Source organism: Varanus komodoensis, unplaced genomic scaffold (assembly GCF_004798865.1).
Source record: "Varanus komodoensis strain SLA01 unplaced genomic scaffold, ASM479886v1 scaffold110, whole genome shotgun sequence".
Lineage (NCBI taxonomy): Eukaryota > Metazoa > Chordata > Lepidosauria > Squamata > Varanidae > Varanus > Varanus komodoensis.
Window position 1 is genome coordinate 1,213,215 of NW_025335318.1, and position 16,626 is coordinate 1,229,840.

The window sequence follows — 16,626 nt, forward strand, 5'->3', positions numbered from 1 at the left end:
AGACAAGCTCCAACTCTGATGATTTTCTCAAGCAGGCGATAAAAATGTTTTTATCCTATCTGCCCTTGTGAGGCACTTAAGTACAATACTGACATCTTAACTCTCCATCTTCTCTGGCTTCTGAATGTCTTAAATTCTGATTAAGATTAGTTTTAGTGATTACATTGACTTTGACTCTATTGTATTAGTGTCTGGTGCCCACTCAGGGTTGTTGGTGCAAGAGGTTATGGGCACCAGAAGCTGGGCAATGGGGCCCCAGAGGCAAGGCAGTATTTTGACTCCCCACCAGCCAGAAGACAGGGGAAACTGGGGCACAAGGACTCTAAGACCATGAATACAAAGCAAGAAGGGGCTTCACACAGTCCCACAAAAACATCCCTTCAGACCCATGTTCTTCTGTTCTAGCAATAATAGTCATTGCAGAGAGAGTCAGGACCCCGAGGGCATGGAATGGGCTTCCACGGGAGGTGGCTGAGGCCCCATCAGAGCGGGTGTTCACGGACAGGTTGGACGTGCACATGGTGGGCATGTCATGAGCGGAGCCGGCTGGAGCTGGGGGTTAGACTAGATGGCCCGGGAGGCCCCTTCTGACTCACTCTGTTCCTATGTTTCTATGAATCAAGTGACTGTAAGATCATTCATGCAAAACTGGGGTGGTGTGGGGTTCACATTATCAGCATCACCACAAGAGTGACAATGGCAACAGCAGCAACACGGCCACAGGGATAAGCATTGTTTGGTACCAAATAGCAATTCAAAATCTATCCCGTGAAGGGTAGGAGGAGGTCACCCCTGAACTCCTGCTGCCCTCTAAAAAACTAAGGCAGCTGACTTTGGCTGCCTAAGGGTTGGTTTGCATGATGCAAGAAGACAGCTCTTACTTTGTGGGTCTGTTTTGTCATCTGGACCTGGGGCTGGCATTTTACCATTGTTGGTATGGAGACACCATAGAATCCCCTGGCAAAAATGGCCACAGAAGTGGTTGCTTCTAGTCAATGGTGTCTGTTGCCCTCAGCCCCCTAGCAATAGACACAGCATCGCCTGCCTTATTTCCATGGGCCTAGTGATGTGTCCCTCTCGCTGTTTGCTTTTGGAGACAGATAAATAGCATGAAAATACATAGAGGGAGAGGGGGAATTACAGTGCAAATGATTTCGGGCAAATCATCGTGGGATCCGGAGTGGCTGGGAAGCAACACAGATATTCAGGTACGCTCAGGAGGAGGAACAGGGAACCCATCCCTGGACTGCAGCAGATGGATCGGGAGGACGGCTGTCCATCAGCAAGAATGGGGAAAGAATGGGGATTTCACTTTTAGGGGCTGCTGAGAGGCATGGCAGGGCTGGAGGATGGAGTGGGAATGTGGAAACCTGGCTGCCTGGGTAACCAGGTAATCACCTGGCAGGTAAGTTTGGGCAAAAATCTGCACACTGTGGAAAGGCACAGGTTTGTTTCCCATGCAGAGTGAACCCAGCCTATGCACCTTGGAATGGGAGGGAAGGAGGCTGAAGCACTACTGGGCATCTTACCTCTTGGTGGCGCCAGCTTCCTCCTTTCCCTGCCCCCAAAGCCTGTCCCAAGGTCCCTCTTGCCGCCCTGGAGATGCAGTCTGTGTGGCTTTTGCTGCATTGCCTGCACGACTGGGGAGGGATGCCAGAATTCTCACCCCCAGCTATGAGGCTGGAGCCTGTTTCCAACCTTGCAGTGAGAGATCTGAGCAACAGGTGGTTGTCTGGATGCTGCCTGAGCAGCAGCCATAGGACTGCCCTACTGCTCATTTAACCAGGTGTTTCTTTACCTGGTCTATGTGTACTGGTGTGCTATTTTCTTGTTGCAGGTTTTTTAATTATTTGGGCTTTTTAACGTCCCTGTTAGTCACTCCAGTTGTTCCTAACATGTTAAAAGTTGATAGTGTGGAAAATATGGAACATCAACAATATAGAATATAGAAAGGACAATAAATAATAGTTTGTTTTCTGTTTTGCTTTTCACCCATCATTGACCTGTCTTTCAGATATTGTCATTTGGTTCACATCCGTTTCAGTGTTTAATTAATAGAAATCAATGCACACCGGAGCCTGAGACACTTCAGGGAAAAGGTCTCAAGGCCAACATTTTCCACACTATAATTGGCTTCTCCTTCAGAATTTGAAAGAGAGCAAACAAAGCATCACTGTTTGCTGAGAATGTAGAAAGCTCTTGAGTTATCTCACGGTAAGGACAGTTCTACTATCTTCACAAGAATGGGATGCTTCAGAAATGCTGAAAATGTGCTTGAGCAAAAGGAAAGCAAGTAAGTTCAAACGCATGGAGCACATTGACATTACCAACAGAACAGCTTTGCAGGAGGTCTGTACTATTGTGTTCCAGAATATGCATTAGTCACAAATACTACTTTAGAGTCAATTGTATATTTGTTCCTTTTTTCATTTTAAGATCACACCTTAAGTCTTAAAACAAACAACAGAAAGAACTGAATATTCAGATGCTTTGAGCCAAGATTTCATAGAATCATAGAATAGCAGAGTTGGAAGGGGCAATGAAGGCCATTGAGTCCAACCCCCTACTGTTGCAGGATACAAGTTTACACCATCCCACTCAGATGGCTGTCCAGTTTCACCTTGAATGTCTCCAGTGTGGGAGAGCCCAGCACCTCTCTAGGCAGCTGGTTCCACTGTTGTATTGCTCTGACAGTGAGGAAGCTTTTCCAGCCTGTCCAGCCTGAATCTGGTTTGTCGTAACTTGAATTGATTATTCCGTGTCCTACGCTCTGGCATCAGCAAGAAGAGATCTTGGCCTTCCTCTTTGTGACAGCCTTTGAGGTACTTATAGAGAGATAACATCTCCTCACTCAGTCTTCTCTTCTCAAGGCTGAACATGCCCAGTTCTCTCAGTGTCTCTTCATGGGGCAGTGTTTCCAAACCCTCAGTTTTGGTGCCTTCTTCTGGACCCTTTCTAATATACATGCATCAGTTTTGGTGCCCAGAACTGGACACAGTATTCCAGGTGAGGTCTGACTAAAGCGGAGTATAGAGGAATTAGTACTTCTCGTGATTTGGAAGTAATATTTCTGTTAATGCACCCCAAAATAGCATTTGCCCTTTTAGAGGCTGCATTGCATTGTTGGTTCATGTTTAGCCTATTGCCCAAAATTTGCAAATTAGCATATGTTGTACCTTTGCTTATGAATTTCGTAACTATGTTTATGAATTGTGAACTGTCCAGATAGCTGCAGCTATTGGGTGGTATAGGAAAGAAACTAATAATAATCTATCAGTCAGTCTAGCTAATCAATATGCAATGCCACCAAGAATTAATTGTTGAGGAGGCTTGTTCTAGGCAGTTGCTTTGACACTTTCCAAACTGCTTGCCTGATGCAGAAGCAGTGTCTGCTATGCTTCATTGATTGCATGCATCTTAATGTAGTCCAAATAGCACCATCTCTGCAGGAGGAGACGGTATCAGCAAGTTTGGGATATTACACCTGTCCTGAAAGACCCGCATTGGTTGTCGATTGCTTTCTGGGCTCACTTCAATGTGGCGCTTTTTTACTCTTTTTTACCCTAAAGAGCTCAGCACCTGGCTATCTAAGGGACTGTCTGTCATGCTATACCTGAGAATTAAGCACTGCAAGAGAGGATTTTGTGAGAGCACCATGACCTGCAGAGGCAGGTATGAAAGGGCTATCTTCTTCTATGCCCCCAAAGGATGGAATTTGTTCCCTCAGGAACTCTGGTTGTCCTCCTCCTCACTTGGCATTTAAAAAGTGCCTGAAGACCATTGGTTTTAGTTGGACCTTGCAAAATGAGTAGTTACTGTTTCAAATTTCATTTTATAGTTACTGTACTTAGGTTTAATTTTTATTTATTAAAACATTTATTAAAACATTTATATGCTGTCCTTAATGTTTTAATGCCATTTTAGCAAACAAGGCAGTACATAATTATTACTCAATAATTACATAAATGAATAGGTGGACCTGAATGTTTGCAGGACAACAAATCTTTAGAAATCCTTAGGCATAAGCGCTGAAGGGGCAACCAAACTAGCATGTTCCGAATGGCACTGAGTATGCTCAGCGAGCATCAGTCCTTGTTGACCCTTGGGGAGATGGGAAACAAGATGGGACCATGGGATGGGGCCTTGGGAGCTGGTCTCTCCCTCTCACTTTTCTTCTCCAGCAGACCCAGATGAAACTTTAGAAGCACAGTCTTTTTAATTAATGCTTAACAGTTTACAGAACAGTATTAATCAACCCATCTTTCTCTTTGAGATGTGGGAGAACCATTGGTCCAAGTGAAGAGATGAATTGAAAATGAAACTTCTTGTCCTTTCCTCCCTTGCAGAAAAATTTTGGACTCCACTCTCTTGCTGCTTGAGGGCTACACAGCAGGAACATCAGACACTTCATAACTGATCTGCTGCAGCCTGACTGGGTCAAAGATCTGGGAGCCCGTGTTGTGTCATGGTTAAAAGCACAGGACTGGGACTCAGGAGATCTGGGTTCTAGTCCCCACTCATCCATGGAACCAAGTGGGTGACTTGGGATCAGTCATAGATATTCAGTCCAACCTACCTCACAGGGTTGTTGTTGTAAGGCTGAGATTGAGAGAAGGAGAATGTTGGAAGCCACTTTGAGTTCCTAAAAAAAACCCCAACAGGTGGGCTATAAATCAAATAAAGAAATAAAGAACTCTATTGCTTCCACCCCAGCTCTGAAAGGTCTCTGTCCTTTTTCAAGATGGGCTGGTTCCCACATTCTGCCAGAGATTCTTCACTACATAACCATGAAACTGCCAAGCCACCTGCCCAACTCTGTCTATCCACCTCCTCCCCTGAAGCAGCCAAATCCACTTAAGACTGTAGCATGTGAGAGCTGGGCCCTCCCTCTGCACTAGTATTTCACTGTTTTGAGTAATTTGGCTACCTGCTTTTGCTCTTATGGAAAATTAAGAAAGGGACATAAATAATTCTCAGGATCTAAGTAGAGCCTGAAACTGGAGGGCAGGACCCCTATTTTTCTCTGAGCCCCAATAGTGTCTCAGTGATGCCAATGGGAAACAGGACATTGGTGACCGAATTCGTGCTCACAGGACTGACCGACCTCCCAGAGCTGCAGCTCATACTCTTCATGATGTTCTTTGCTGTTTACATCTTCACCCTGGTGGGGAATCTGGGCGTGATTGCCTTAATCAACGCCAGCCCTCAGCTCCACACCCCGATGTACTTCTTCCTTAGCAACTTGTCTTTCTTGGACATCTGTTATTCCTCATCCGTCACCCCAAAGTTCCTCACTGATCTCTTCCACAAGAAGAAGGTAATTTCTTTTGCTCATTGTTTCACTCAGTTTTATTTTTACGCCATGTTTGCCACCACGGAGTGCTACCTTCTGGCCGTGATGGCCTATGACCGCTACGCAGCTATCTGCAACCCTCTGGTGTACTTCGCCAACATGTCGGAAAGAAAGCGTGTGCAGCTGATAGCAGTTTCCTATGGTGCTGGGATTGTCAATGCCTTGGTGCACACAGTTGCAGCCTCTAGGCTACACTTCTGTGGTCCAAATGTCATTAGGAATTTTTACTGTGAAGTTCCTCCTATATTGGAACTGGCCTGCTCAGACATCCATCTCAATGATACGTTGATCTTCATATTTGTTGGGTTCAATGTGATATCAACCAGCCTGACCATTCTCACCTCCTACAGCTACATCCTGGTCACGGTTTTAAAGTTCCGCTGTGCCAAGAGCCGCCAGAAAGCCCTCTCCACTTGCGTGTCCCACCTCGTGGTCGTCTCCATTTTTTATGGGTGTGGTAGCTTCATATACGCACGGCCCAGCAATAGACAGAATCAGGCCCAAGACAAAGTGGCCTCGGTGTTCTATGTAATGGTGACTCCCATGCTGAATCCCTTGATCTACAGCCTACGGAACCAGGAAGTCAGGAAGGCCTTAAGAAAAATTATGGATAGGAAAGCTGCTTTCTTTTTTAAAAACTGAATTGAAGATTTAACATTCATTTGATACATCACCATTTTGGAAAGAAATAACTGTAAGAACCAATATGAACTTAAATCCTGTTATATTCAGTTTCTCCAGGGTGTTATGCTATATAAAACCTCTAAATGGGGGCCAGTCTTGCTTACAGGGAACTGGGTATTACAGGGCTATAGTCATGGCCAGACATATTGTACTGCAGATCTGGAAAGCCACTAAATCTGCTGATCTAGATCAGGGAGTGAAATTGCTTTTGGGGCTTCCTGGCCATGGATGAATGGTTTACATCAAGAGTCTGTGTATGAATGCATTTTGGGGGCTATGGAGATATGAATTTTAAAATATCAGGCAGAACTTTTTACAACTCTATGGGTACTCAGGAATAAACAATGCATCCTTCCCCTTGCCTTGCCACCCCTTGGCCCTATCAACACTGCACTCTGTTTAAGTTTAACCCTTCCCTTCCCTTCCCAAATCATCTCCCCGCTCTTCCTTCCTCCATTTTTGAGTTTCTTTAAAAAGTACATTATAAAAAATAGGTACATTAAGAGCTGTGAAGGTGACAACTGCAAAAGGTTTAATATGTAAGGCCTGTCAGTTAATAGAAGTCAGTGACCTGAAGGCCAGTGTATGGGAGGGAACTCTTGGAAAAGGGAGGGGCATTTCTTTTACACTTAAAAATGTCTGAGAAAAACTGTCAATAAAAGATACATAACAATACAAGATGGAGCATTTTCAAAACCTGTATAACATTCCATGACCTGAGTGGAGTCCCGCAAGGGAAGAGCCTTTACTGCTGTGGCCCCATTTCTGTGGAACACACAGCCTCTGGAGGTCAAGCAGGCACCAGCACTGCACTGTCCCAGGAAGCCTTTCTTGCTGCTAGAAATGCTTCTTATGTTGTCTTGTTTCTAATGTATTTTTAAATGTGTTTGCTTGTTTCAGCTTCAGGTTGTTTATCTTCCATATCTAGGAATATATGGAATGGTATGCAAATATACCAAATACATAAACATAAATAAGAGACAAACATCAGTGCATCCACACATGAGCTTCATATAGATGGGTATGTTGGATGGAGGGCCTGGATGTAGGGCAGCATAGGGCTACCGATATCGCTAAGCGGAAAGTAACTCATACTGGGAGAAAGTTTTTATATTTATCAACATCCTAGTCCTCCCAGTGTTTGCAGTGTGTGCCCTCTTTTTTGGCAATCAGATGTGGCCACACTACTCAGCTCCTGATTTCTGGGCCTTGTTCCATTTCAGTTGTTTCCCCAGTGATGGGGCTTTAAAGTTTTCATCTTCTTAACCAAGTCCTAATTAGCCCTTAAGGAACTTGTTTATAAGAAAGGGAAATAAAAACTTATTAACTTATTAAGTCTCTTGTCAACTTCTGCATTTAAGTAGGCACAAGGCAGATTGTTAAACTGGAAATCCTCAGCCTTAAGGCATCCAGAATGCTTTCTTTCCATTTTTCCTTTTTGCCATGGAAAAAGAATGCCATGTTAGTGACTGTATTACGAACTCCTCTTGTACTAGTGAATCAAATAACTTCATTGCAAGATTGTATAGCAGAAAAAGACAGGGGTAATGCATGTACCAAGGGGCAGCATTTCATATAGTTCCGTCTGGGTTCTTGAAGTCACAATGTTCTTGCACAGATGCTAGAAATACTGTACAATGTTTTCTTTCTCAGAAGTCATAAAAGAGAGTCATTTCTGGCACTTCCTGGACTCTCATAAACAGGTTTTTCAGGATTTCAGAACCTGCAACAGCTGTTTGCTCACAGGTGGCACTGGACAAAAGTTAAGTGTGTAGACCACACTGCTTTTGTCATTTCATCCTCAAGCATTGTCTGTTTCCCACTTGGCTGGTATGTTTGCCTCCATCCTCATGGCACACTCTGTAGCATAGGCATATAATTACCTTCAATATTTGTGCCACAAGGACAGGCTCCCAGGCCATTGGACAGGCTGGGTAAACTGGAGTTCAGGGGTGCCCTAACGACCCGGGCTAGCCAGTGTGGATAAGAAAAGAACAGAGGATGAATAAAGAATTCCGGGATCATTTAAAGAGCTTAGGGGAAATGGCAAGGTGGCCCCAGAGACGGGGGCCCAATTGAGGAGGGGCAGTTAGCGGAGAGGAGACCTGCGCACCTCTGGAGAGCCCCTGCCAAAGGGACTGGGGCCAGGACATGTTCGTAAGGAGAGTTCTGGGAGGTAAACACCTGAGTGAGTATTCCGCGCATGCTCCAAGATCCGTTCTGGGTGATCTGTACTTTCAAACACTAAAGAACATTTTGAAAGGAAAAATGGCCTGTGGCTGGTGACTGTTCGAAAGAAGACCCTCAGCTCCTGACACAGACACTTCCTTGTCTTTACACAGCAATGTATCACGAGCTCCACCATGTATGCAGCTCAAGGGTCAGCATGCCTCTTACTGTGCATTGATCCACATGGATAGCAAACAGTTGCTCCCCCAAGAGGTTAAGAATGTAGTTATTCCACAAATGTCCTGAAAAAGAACAAAACCAAGCGATACGGAGCAAGATCGGGTATTCAACGTGCACAAGCAAAGATCAAGAGCTGAGGTTAGACCTTACAGTTGTGCTGGCAGGGAGATGAGAAAGATTTTCCTGGGCATTTCTCTGGGCATTTCCATCAGCCAAGGTCTGGTCCCATGTACACAAGAATAGCAACACTGGGAACACCCCAGGAACAGGGGGTAGGAGATGGCCAGTGCCAGGGGATGCCAACATCACCCATAGTTGGGCTTTGTGTGTGAAGACCAGGACTAGTAGACCCCACACAACCGCTTCCCCTGTGGGATGAGAAAAGCGGCCCACTGCTCCTCTCTGGTCAAGAAAGAGTCCTGATCAGCAGATCACTGGGCAAAGGCACATCTGCCTGTGAACCAGCTGTGCCTATGCAGTCGTCAATGACCAGGTTATGCAGCCTAGAGTCAGATATGTAAATAGAAATTTCTGTAATATACTTAATTCGATAGGATGCGATACAGGATGTACTAAGGAAACATTAGCACTTTCAGTACCATTGACCATGGCAGCTTTCTGGGGCGACTGAGCTGGGAATGAGGGGCGCCGCGTTGCAGTGGTTCCACTCTTCCTCGGATGCAAGGCTCCAGAAGGTGGTACTTGGGGGACTTCACTCTGCCCCTTGGATTCTCCAGAATGGGATGCTCCAGGGGTCGGGCTTCCCCCCCATGCTGTTTAACACCTACATGAAACCACTGAGTGAGGTCACCTGGAGTTTTGGAGTGCGTTGCCATCAATATGCTGAGAACAAGCAGCTCTCCCTCCCCTTTCTTCTTCAGCAGGTGAGGCTGTGGGTGTGCTGGATCAGTGCCTGGCTGCAGCAACAGACCGGATGAGTGCTAACAAGCTGAAGCTCGATGCAGACAAGGCTGAGATGCTGTTAATGGGTGGCGCTTCTGGCCACCTGTTCCACCTGTTCCAGATGCAGTTGTGCTTCCTTTGAAAGAGCCACTTTGTAGTCCAGGGTGCTCCTCGAGCCATCCTTGTCACTTGGGACTCAGGTGGCTCCAGTGACTTGGGGCCCCTTCCGCCAGCTGCAGTGTTGTTGTAAATACTATGATTATTATTTTCTATATCACCACTTAGCCATAAAAGGCTCTGAGGGTGGTTTTCCAAATACGTTAACACAATATACAAAATACAGTAAAATATAATGTAAAACAAAGGACAAGAGTTCAAAATAAAACAAAAACAGATCTGTTGCATGAGGCAATAACCACACCAGTTTACAGAATTTATAAAATTTCTAAAGCAAGAACTGCAATACAAAGAATTTAAGTAAGACCATTCATGATCATCACGTAGCCTACAACTCCAAGCTAGCCAACCAACTGGCCAATGGCCAGAGCTTCAGGCCCAACCAGGCCCCAGCCAGGCTTCAAGAGGGCACCAATGGGCGGTGGCACCTTCGGCTGCTGCCCCGGGCCTCTGCCCAGGACGGAAGGTCTCTGGGGAAATCAGCCAGTGTGGTGGGAGGGGCTGCCTTGGAGTAGCCAGCTGCAAGTGGCCACAGCTGGCACGCCACTGCTAGGACGCCTTGCCCTCGTGCTTTGCTGCTCTCCTCTCTCTCTCCCAGCCCTCCGCCAGGTCAGGCCCTTCCAGGGACTGACCGGGAGGTGCATCTTGATGGTCCACAGGGTGAGGGTCCCTCTGGCCAGCTGAACAGGCCACAGCTACAACCCTATCTGGGCAGAGGTAGCCTGCCATCAGTTGCCTATGCTCCGAGAAGCTCTTGGATAGACTACTGCCATGCGCTCTATATGGGGCTGTCCTTGCAGTCTGTTCAGAAGCCGCAGCTTGTCAGAAACAGGGCAGCCAGACTAATAAGAGGGATCAGAGGTTCTGGGCATGTAACGCCAGTTCTGGCCTGCTTGCACTGGCTGCATGTATCCTTCTGCGCCAATTAAAATTTCTAGCTTTAACCTAGAAAGCTCTACAGTGCTCGGGACTACGATACCAGACAGAATCCCTCTCCCGGCCTCCTTCTGCTCAGACACTATGATCAAGTCCTGGGGTATATGTCCAAGTGCCACCTTCAAGGGAGGCATGGTTGGTGGCAAAAGCAGGAGGGTCTTGTCTGTTGTAGCCCCCCAGTTATGGAACAAGCTCCCCACTGAAGTCCACCAGGCATCAGTTTTACAATCCTCTTGGGACCAGGCACCATCCTTGTCAGCAGGGCAGTTAAGTAGCTTTCAGGGCCTGCTAGTTGCTTCAGGTTTAAATATTCTCCTCCTTCTTTGTTATTATTTTGTATCTATTATAACCTTTTAATGTGTGCTTTTAAATGATGTATTGTAAACTTTTAATCCAGCTTTCATATGTTTTCTTTTATATAATGTATCATTTATTGGTTTTTAAATGTAATTTGTGACAGACCCAGATAGCTTTGGTTGTTGGGCAGGAAGGAAACAAAATGAGAGGAGAGGAAAGGAGAGGAGAGAAGAAGAAATAAAATCTTAATAAGTCATAGAAGCCACCATTTCCTTTCTAAGCAGCCTTGCACCCTGCTCCTTAGAGAGAGTGCACACGGAAGGAACACACAGAAGCCATGACCTGACAATGGGGAATGCGGCTCAAAATGGCGTGTGGGGCAGAGGATGCAGGGCTGCCCTCGGTGCTGGCTATGATGGCATCCAGGTGAGGTGGCAAGCCGAGTGCTCCCTCCCGCTGCTCCTCCTGAACAAAAATGACTTGGACCAGGGCTTGGAAGGGTGCGGACTTCCATGGGAGTAAATGCAAGGCTATGGTGGAGGCTGGGCCCTCTTTGCCCTGTCCGGACGAGTAGAAAGCACCAGGGCATGCTGGGCATAGGCGCTGCAAAGCACAGCCAATTCTCTGGGACAGAGATGATACTCTGAGGACTTCTTCTGAAGGATGGAGATGCCTCATCGTACTCACCTGAGGAAGTGTTGCCAGCCTATGGGGAAGTCACCACCAGCCCTTGTTTCTGATTCATCCGGTGGGCCGTGGAGATTTCAGCAAAGAGCTCTCTGAGAGATGAAGCACAGTAAGCAGAAGACGCACAGGCCTGCAAGCCGTTTTCCTCCTGAGGTAGGATTCTCGTCAGTGGAAAGAGCTACTCAGATCGGATAGGAAACACGAATACAGTGTTTGTAACCATTTGGGATGTGAGTCTTCTTCCCAAAAATGTTCATCAGTTACACTTCAAAGGCCCTTGAAGAAACACAAACCCCTTTCTGCAGGCTGAGGAAAATCAATTGACCCAGCGGACATGGCCAATATTCCAGGCGGGTTCCTGATAAAAGAAGAAATTCAGGGCTGCAAATGTAGGCTGAAGTGGACAGAAGGTGAGTGCATGTGTGTTTAGGGAGTTTGTTCAGTCTGGATTCTAACACATCCAAAAATCACAATGAATGTAACATGCCCACTCTTACAATTGATTAAAAAGGTCAAATTTTCTTCCATAAAAAAGAGGAAACAAAGATCACACCAACCTCCTCTTTTTCTTTGCTAATATTTCTGGAAAGAAATTTTGAGCATAAAAATTAGTTCCATGGGTGAAAAATGCAGTTTTTACATAAAAATCCCCTGTTCCTGAACCTTCCTGAATCCTAACTTTAGATTAAGTGAAAGTTTGCAATCAGGTGTGAGGGATGTGTGTGGAAGATGAACTGGAATTAAATATGCTGAGCATAAAATCACCTAAGTGCATTGTCAGAAGAGGTAGGACCCTTTGGAGGGTGCTTCAGAGAACATGGAATTTATACAGGTCTCCCCCTCTGAAGGTGGAGAGGTCGTTCCACTCTTGGAGCGAAAGGTCCACAACTTTGGTCAAAATTACTATAATGTTTCTTTTCTTTTTTTTCGTGTAAAGCCATCATAGACGGGTTACTGCTTTCTGGCAGCTAAATCTTTATCCAGACTCCATTTCTCCCCTCCATTCTCCTCCTGTGTATTTCCGCCAGAGAAAAAATAGACGGTGGAAATGAACAGCAGCACCGTGAAGGAGTTCATCCTCTCTGGATTCACCGATTGTCCCGAGCCGGCCGCTCCCCTCTTCGCGGTGTTTCTGGTGAACTACCTCTTGACCACTGTGGGGAATTTGGGGATGCTTGTGCTCATCAGGGCTGATGCTCGACTTCAGACTCCCATGTACTTCTTCCTTAGCAACTTGTCCTTCCTGGACATCTGCTGCTCCACCACCATCAGCCCAAGGCTGCTAAGAGACCTCTTAGCTGAAAGGAGAGTCGTTACTTTTACCGCGTGCCTGACTCAGTTCTACTTCTGTGCTGCTTTTGCCCGCACTGAGTGCTACCTCCTGGCGGCGATGTCCTATGATCGGTACATGGCCGTCTGCAATCCACTGATCTAGGCTACTGTCATGTCCCCGAAGGCTTGTGCTTGGCTGGTGGCTGGTTCATACCTGACTGGCTTCGTCAATTCCCTGATACACCTGGGTTGCCTCACTTATTTGGCTTTCTGTGGCCCAAATGGAATTGACCATTTTTATTGCGAAGCTTCCCCGCTCTTGCAGCTTTCCTGTTCTGACACCAGTCTCAATGAGTATGTCATGTTTGTATTTGTCAGTTTTAATCTGATAACCACCCAGGTGACTATCCTGATCTCTTACTCTTACATATTTTTCACTATTGTGAGAATCCGCTCAGCCGAGGGCAGGCACAAAGCCTTCTCCACCTGCTCATCTCACCTGGTGGCTGTTATAATCCTTTATGGAAGTTTGACCTTCATGCATCTTCAGCCAAATGCATCAACAAATGGAGGGAAGGTGGCCTCCATGCTCTATGCTGTGGTGATCCTCATGCTAAAGCCGCTGATCTACAGCTCGAGGAACAAAATGGTGAAGTGTGCCTTGAAGCGGATGCTGGAGAAGTTCATGGTAAATCCTTAGTACATTGAGACAGGAGCTTCCCTAGATGCTTATACTGCTTCTTGAATATTCAGGAAGCTTTCTCTGGCATGCACAATGGTATGTGTAAATAAAGCCACCTTGATGTCCGGATCTAGCCTTCCTGGTTCCACCAGTAGCCATGCCTTCTCCTCTTGCTTGCAGCCCTTCCATTTTCTCCCACACATTTGGTGGTTTCCAAGCATTTGTGCAGCCCAGTTTAAACAGTTTAAATGCTTATCTCAAGACCTAATTTCTTGCAGTAGGAAAGCTGCTAAAATGAGTTGGCATTTTACTGAAACTCAGTCTTCACACACACATTTGCACATACCAAGGTTAAAAAAGTTCTTTTCTTCTTTAAAAAAACCATCAGGGGAAAATATTGACGGCAAGTTCTTACTGGAGGTAAAATGCAGACCTGGGATCAGCTTCATACTATGCATTTCACTTATACAGGAGTGCCCTCTTGTGCGCATACACTTGTGGGATCCACCATTCATTCCACTGAGTTCTGGCTTTTCTAAAGATAACCAAAAATAAATGGAAAGCTTCATTTCTGGAACTGAGCATGTCCACAAAGCTTGTGGAAGGGAACTCCACAGATTTATCCTGTTCTGGACACTTGCAGTGTGTTTGTTCACAGGGCTATTTGTAGATGTGTCAAAGCTTCACTGCACAAGCAGCTGGACCCACAAGTGCAGTGGGATCCAAGGAGGTGGAGCAGCCCTGCTGATGACTGTCCAATGACCCTGAATCCTTCCAGTTGCAGACAACAGGCCATGATTTTGCATCACTTCCAGCAGCCTCCATCCTGTGCTTGAGGAAATTTATTTATTTATTTATTTTTCGATTTCTATCCTGCCTTTTTCCTACAAAGGGCTCAAGGCATCTTACATCATTCTCCTCCTCCATCTTATCCCCACAACAAGAGCCCTGTGAGGCAGGTTGGGCTGAGAGTCTGTGACTGGCCCAAAGTCACCCAGTTGGCTCCATGGCCGAGCGGGGACTAGAACCCAGATCGTCTGAGTCCCAGTTCCATGCTCTTAACCACTATGCCACTCTGGCTCTCAGAAGACGAAGTCAGCTGGAAACCATGCACGTGGAATCCTTTGCAATCCTAACTTTTATTGTACTTGTGCACTGCTGTATCATATTTCTCAGTATATCTATTTTTTCCAGCACATTCCCTTACTAAATTGTCATTTTCTTACAATCCTTGTTTGCACTGCTGTCATGGAATATAAGCCAGCTTGAGGGGGCCTATAAACCAGACCTGTTACCCATAGCTTGTCATAGAGATTTTATAACTCACCATGGCTTAACACATTATTCAAACTTCGATGAAGACTAAACCAAAGTCAACCAAGAAGGTAAGAAAGTTTTGCAACCCTGGCCAAGGGGCTCTAGCTGGCACAAGGCGCTGTAATGAGATGAAGATTCATGCTGGGACTGTGCTTCCCCGGTCGAACCAACTAGGGTCAGTCCCACTGCTCTTCTGCATCCCCTGTGGAAGCCCTGCAGCCTCAGGGACCCAGCATGGCCTCATTGCCCTCACTGCTTGTTTAGTCAGATTTTTTTCCCTAGGCTTATGACAAACAGGACTGTGCAGCTTAAAAAAAGGGGAGACATGCTAGAGGTGTTTGAAATATGCCTGGTGTGCAGTAAGTGGAGGGAGAGATATTTTTCTCCTTCTCCTACAACACTCAAACCTGGGTCATCCCATGAAGCTGATTGAAGGGAGCTTTAGGACAGATGAAAGGAAGGACATCTTTGCACAGCTTATAGTAACACTATGGGATCCACTGCTATGGAAAGTGGTGATGGCAGCAAATCTGAATGGCTTTAAAAAGGGATTGGACAGATTAATGAGGGAGGAGGTAGTCACTGGTTACTAGCCTTGCTGGCCATGTGCACCGGAGATGGCCTGCCTGCACGCTCCAGTTGCTGAGGAGCTTGGCAGGAGGAGGTCTTGCACCCATCCTGCTTGAGGGATCCTGTGGGCAGCTGGTTTGCCACTGTTTGTATGGAGTTCTGCAGGAGAAGAAACTTTGGTCTGATCCAGCATAGCTTTCCTTATGTTCTTAGGGTAGTGAAATGCTCTCATATTTGAGTTTCCTGCAAACTGTCATGATGGCAACCAGCTTTGCACGTTGGATTTTGTGGGTGCTGATGTATATAATGATGCTGCAGTGTGAACAGAGTTATGGATGTATACTGAAAAACTTCCATGAGGTTTGCTTGGAGAAGAACTGCCTACTGCATCTGTGGCAGTGTGTGATGCCCAGCCAAGGGGACTAAAGAAGGCTGCAGGCTCAGTGCCCCCCAAGCACAGGAGCTGGCCCTTTAAAAAATGTTTCTAGCCCTTATGGTTGCAAAGAAAGACCGTAGAAGGAAGGCACCGGGAGAGGCATGTCTGGAAGAAGCCTAGTGAAATCTCAAAAGCAAGGGGAGGAAAAGCTTTGTAGGTTTTCTAGTGGGGGCTGGAACTTAAGTGCTTTGTATGCTTGGTTCCTTTCCATTCTCAGTGACTGTAAGAATCAGAATAAATTATACAAAATAGTTGTGAAATAGGCAGACTTAAAGGGCATCATATTGAAATATCATTTCAACAGAATGCAGAATCCTGGTACAGTTTTCTTGATATTGGAACTGGGACATTTTGGAAGAGGATTTTGGTCCTTTGAGGGCACCGAAAGTATGCACACATGGGAAGTGAAATCATCAGGTGAGCTTGCAACAAGACACAGTGATGTGTCACCCAATTATGCAGTCAGACTCCACTGGCTTCATGTGTGCTAATGAAGGTGAGTATCTGACAGCACACATTGTGCCAGACATCACACATACGAAAGGCTGCAAACGCTGGCGTGTTCTTGGCATGCATGGAAGATTTAGGGTGGCCATGTATCTTCTATTCAAAGGACTGTCCTCTATTTGGAAGGCATATTGTATTTCCAGAGCTGTTAAGTCCAAGACTGATTTAAAGCTGAAGAACCATCCTCACCTGAACAGCAGACAGGACGGACATACAGCCCCCCTGCTGAAGTACACAGTGAGATTCGCTCTATTGAAATGATTGTAATTATTTCTAAGTTTTCAGCAACACATGCACATTTTATACGAAGAGTCATCTTGTTTTCTCCTCCAGTTTGCAGTGTGTGCCCTCTTTTTTGGCAATTCAGATGTGGTCACCCTACTCAATCCCCCAATT

General features: G+C 46.0%; 3 protein-coding genes across 3 annotated transcripts in view; 2 read left to right on the top strand and 1 right to left on the bottom strand.

Annotated features, from left to right (window-relative positions):
* LOC123018595 (olfactory receptor-like protein OLF1) overlaps positions 1–16,626 on the bottom strand; it is a 28,476-nt gene that overhangs the window by 4,980 nt on the left and 6,870 nt on the right. The window lies entirely within an intron of this gene.
* LOC123018532 (olfactory receptor 5F1-like) lies at positions 5,048–5,995 on the top strand. The gene has a single exon (XM_044420745.1). The coding sequence runs from the start codon at positions 5,048–5,050 to the stop codon at positions 5,993–5,995; it is 948 nt and encodes a 315-aa protein (XP_044276680.1).
* Positions 12,498–13,418, top strand: LOC123018534 (olfactory receptor 5AU1-like). The gene is given in 1 exon segment (XM_044420747.1): positions 12,498–13,418. A coding segment is annotated over 1 exon segment (801 nt). The 5' UTR covers positions 12,498–12,617.

Coding starts and splice junctions, on each gene's coding strand:
- LOC123018532 (XM_044420745.1), top strand. CDS start 5,048: ATGCCAATGGGAAACAGGACATTGGTGACCGAATTCGTGCTCACAGGA.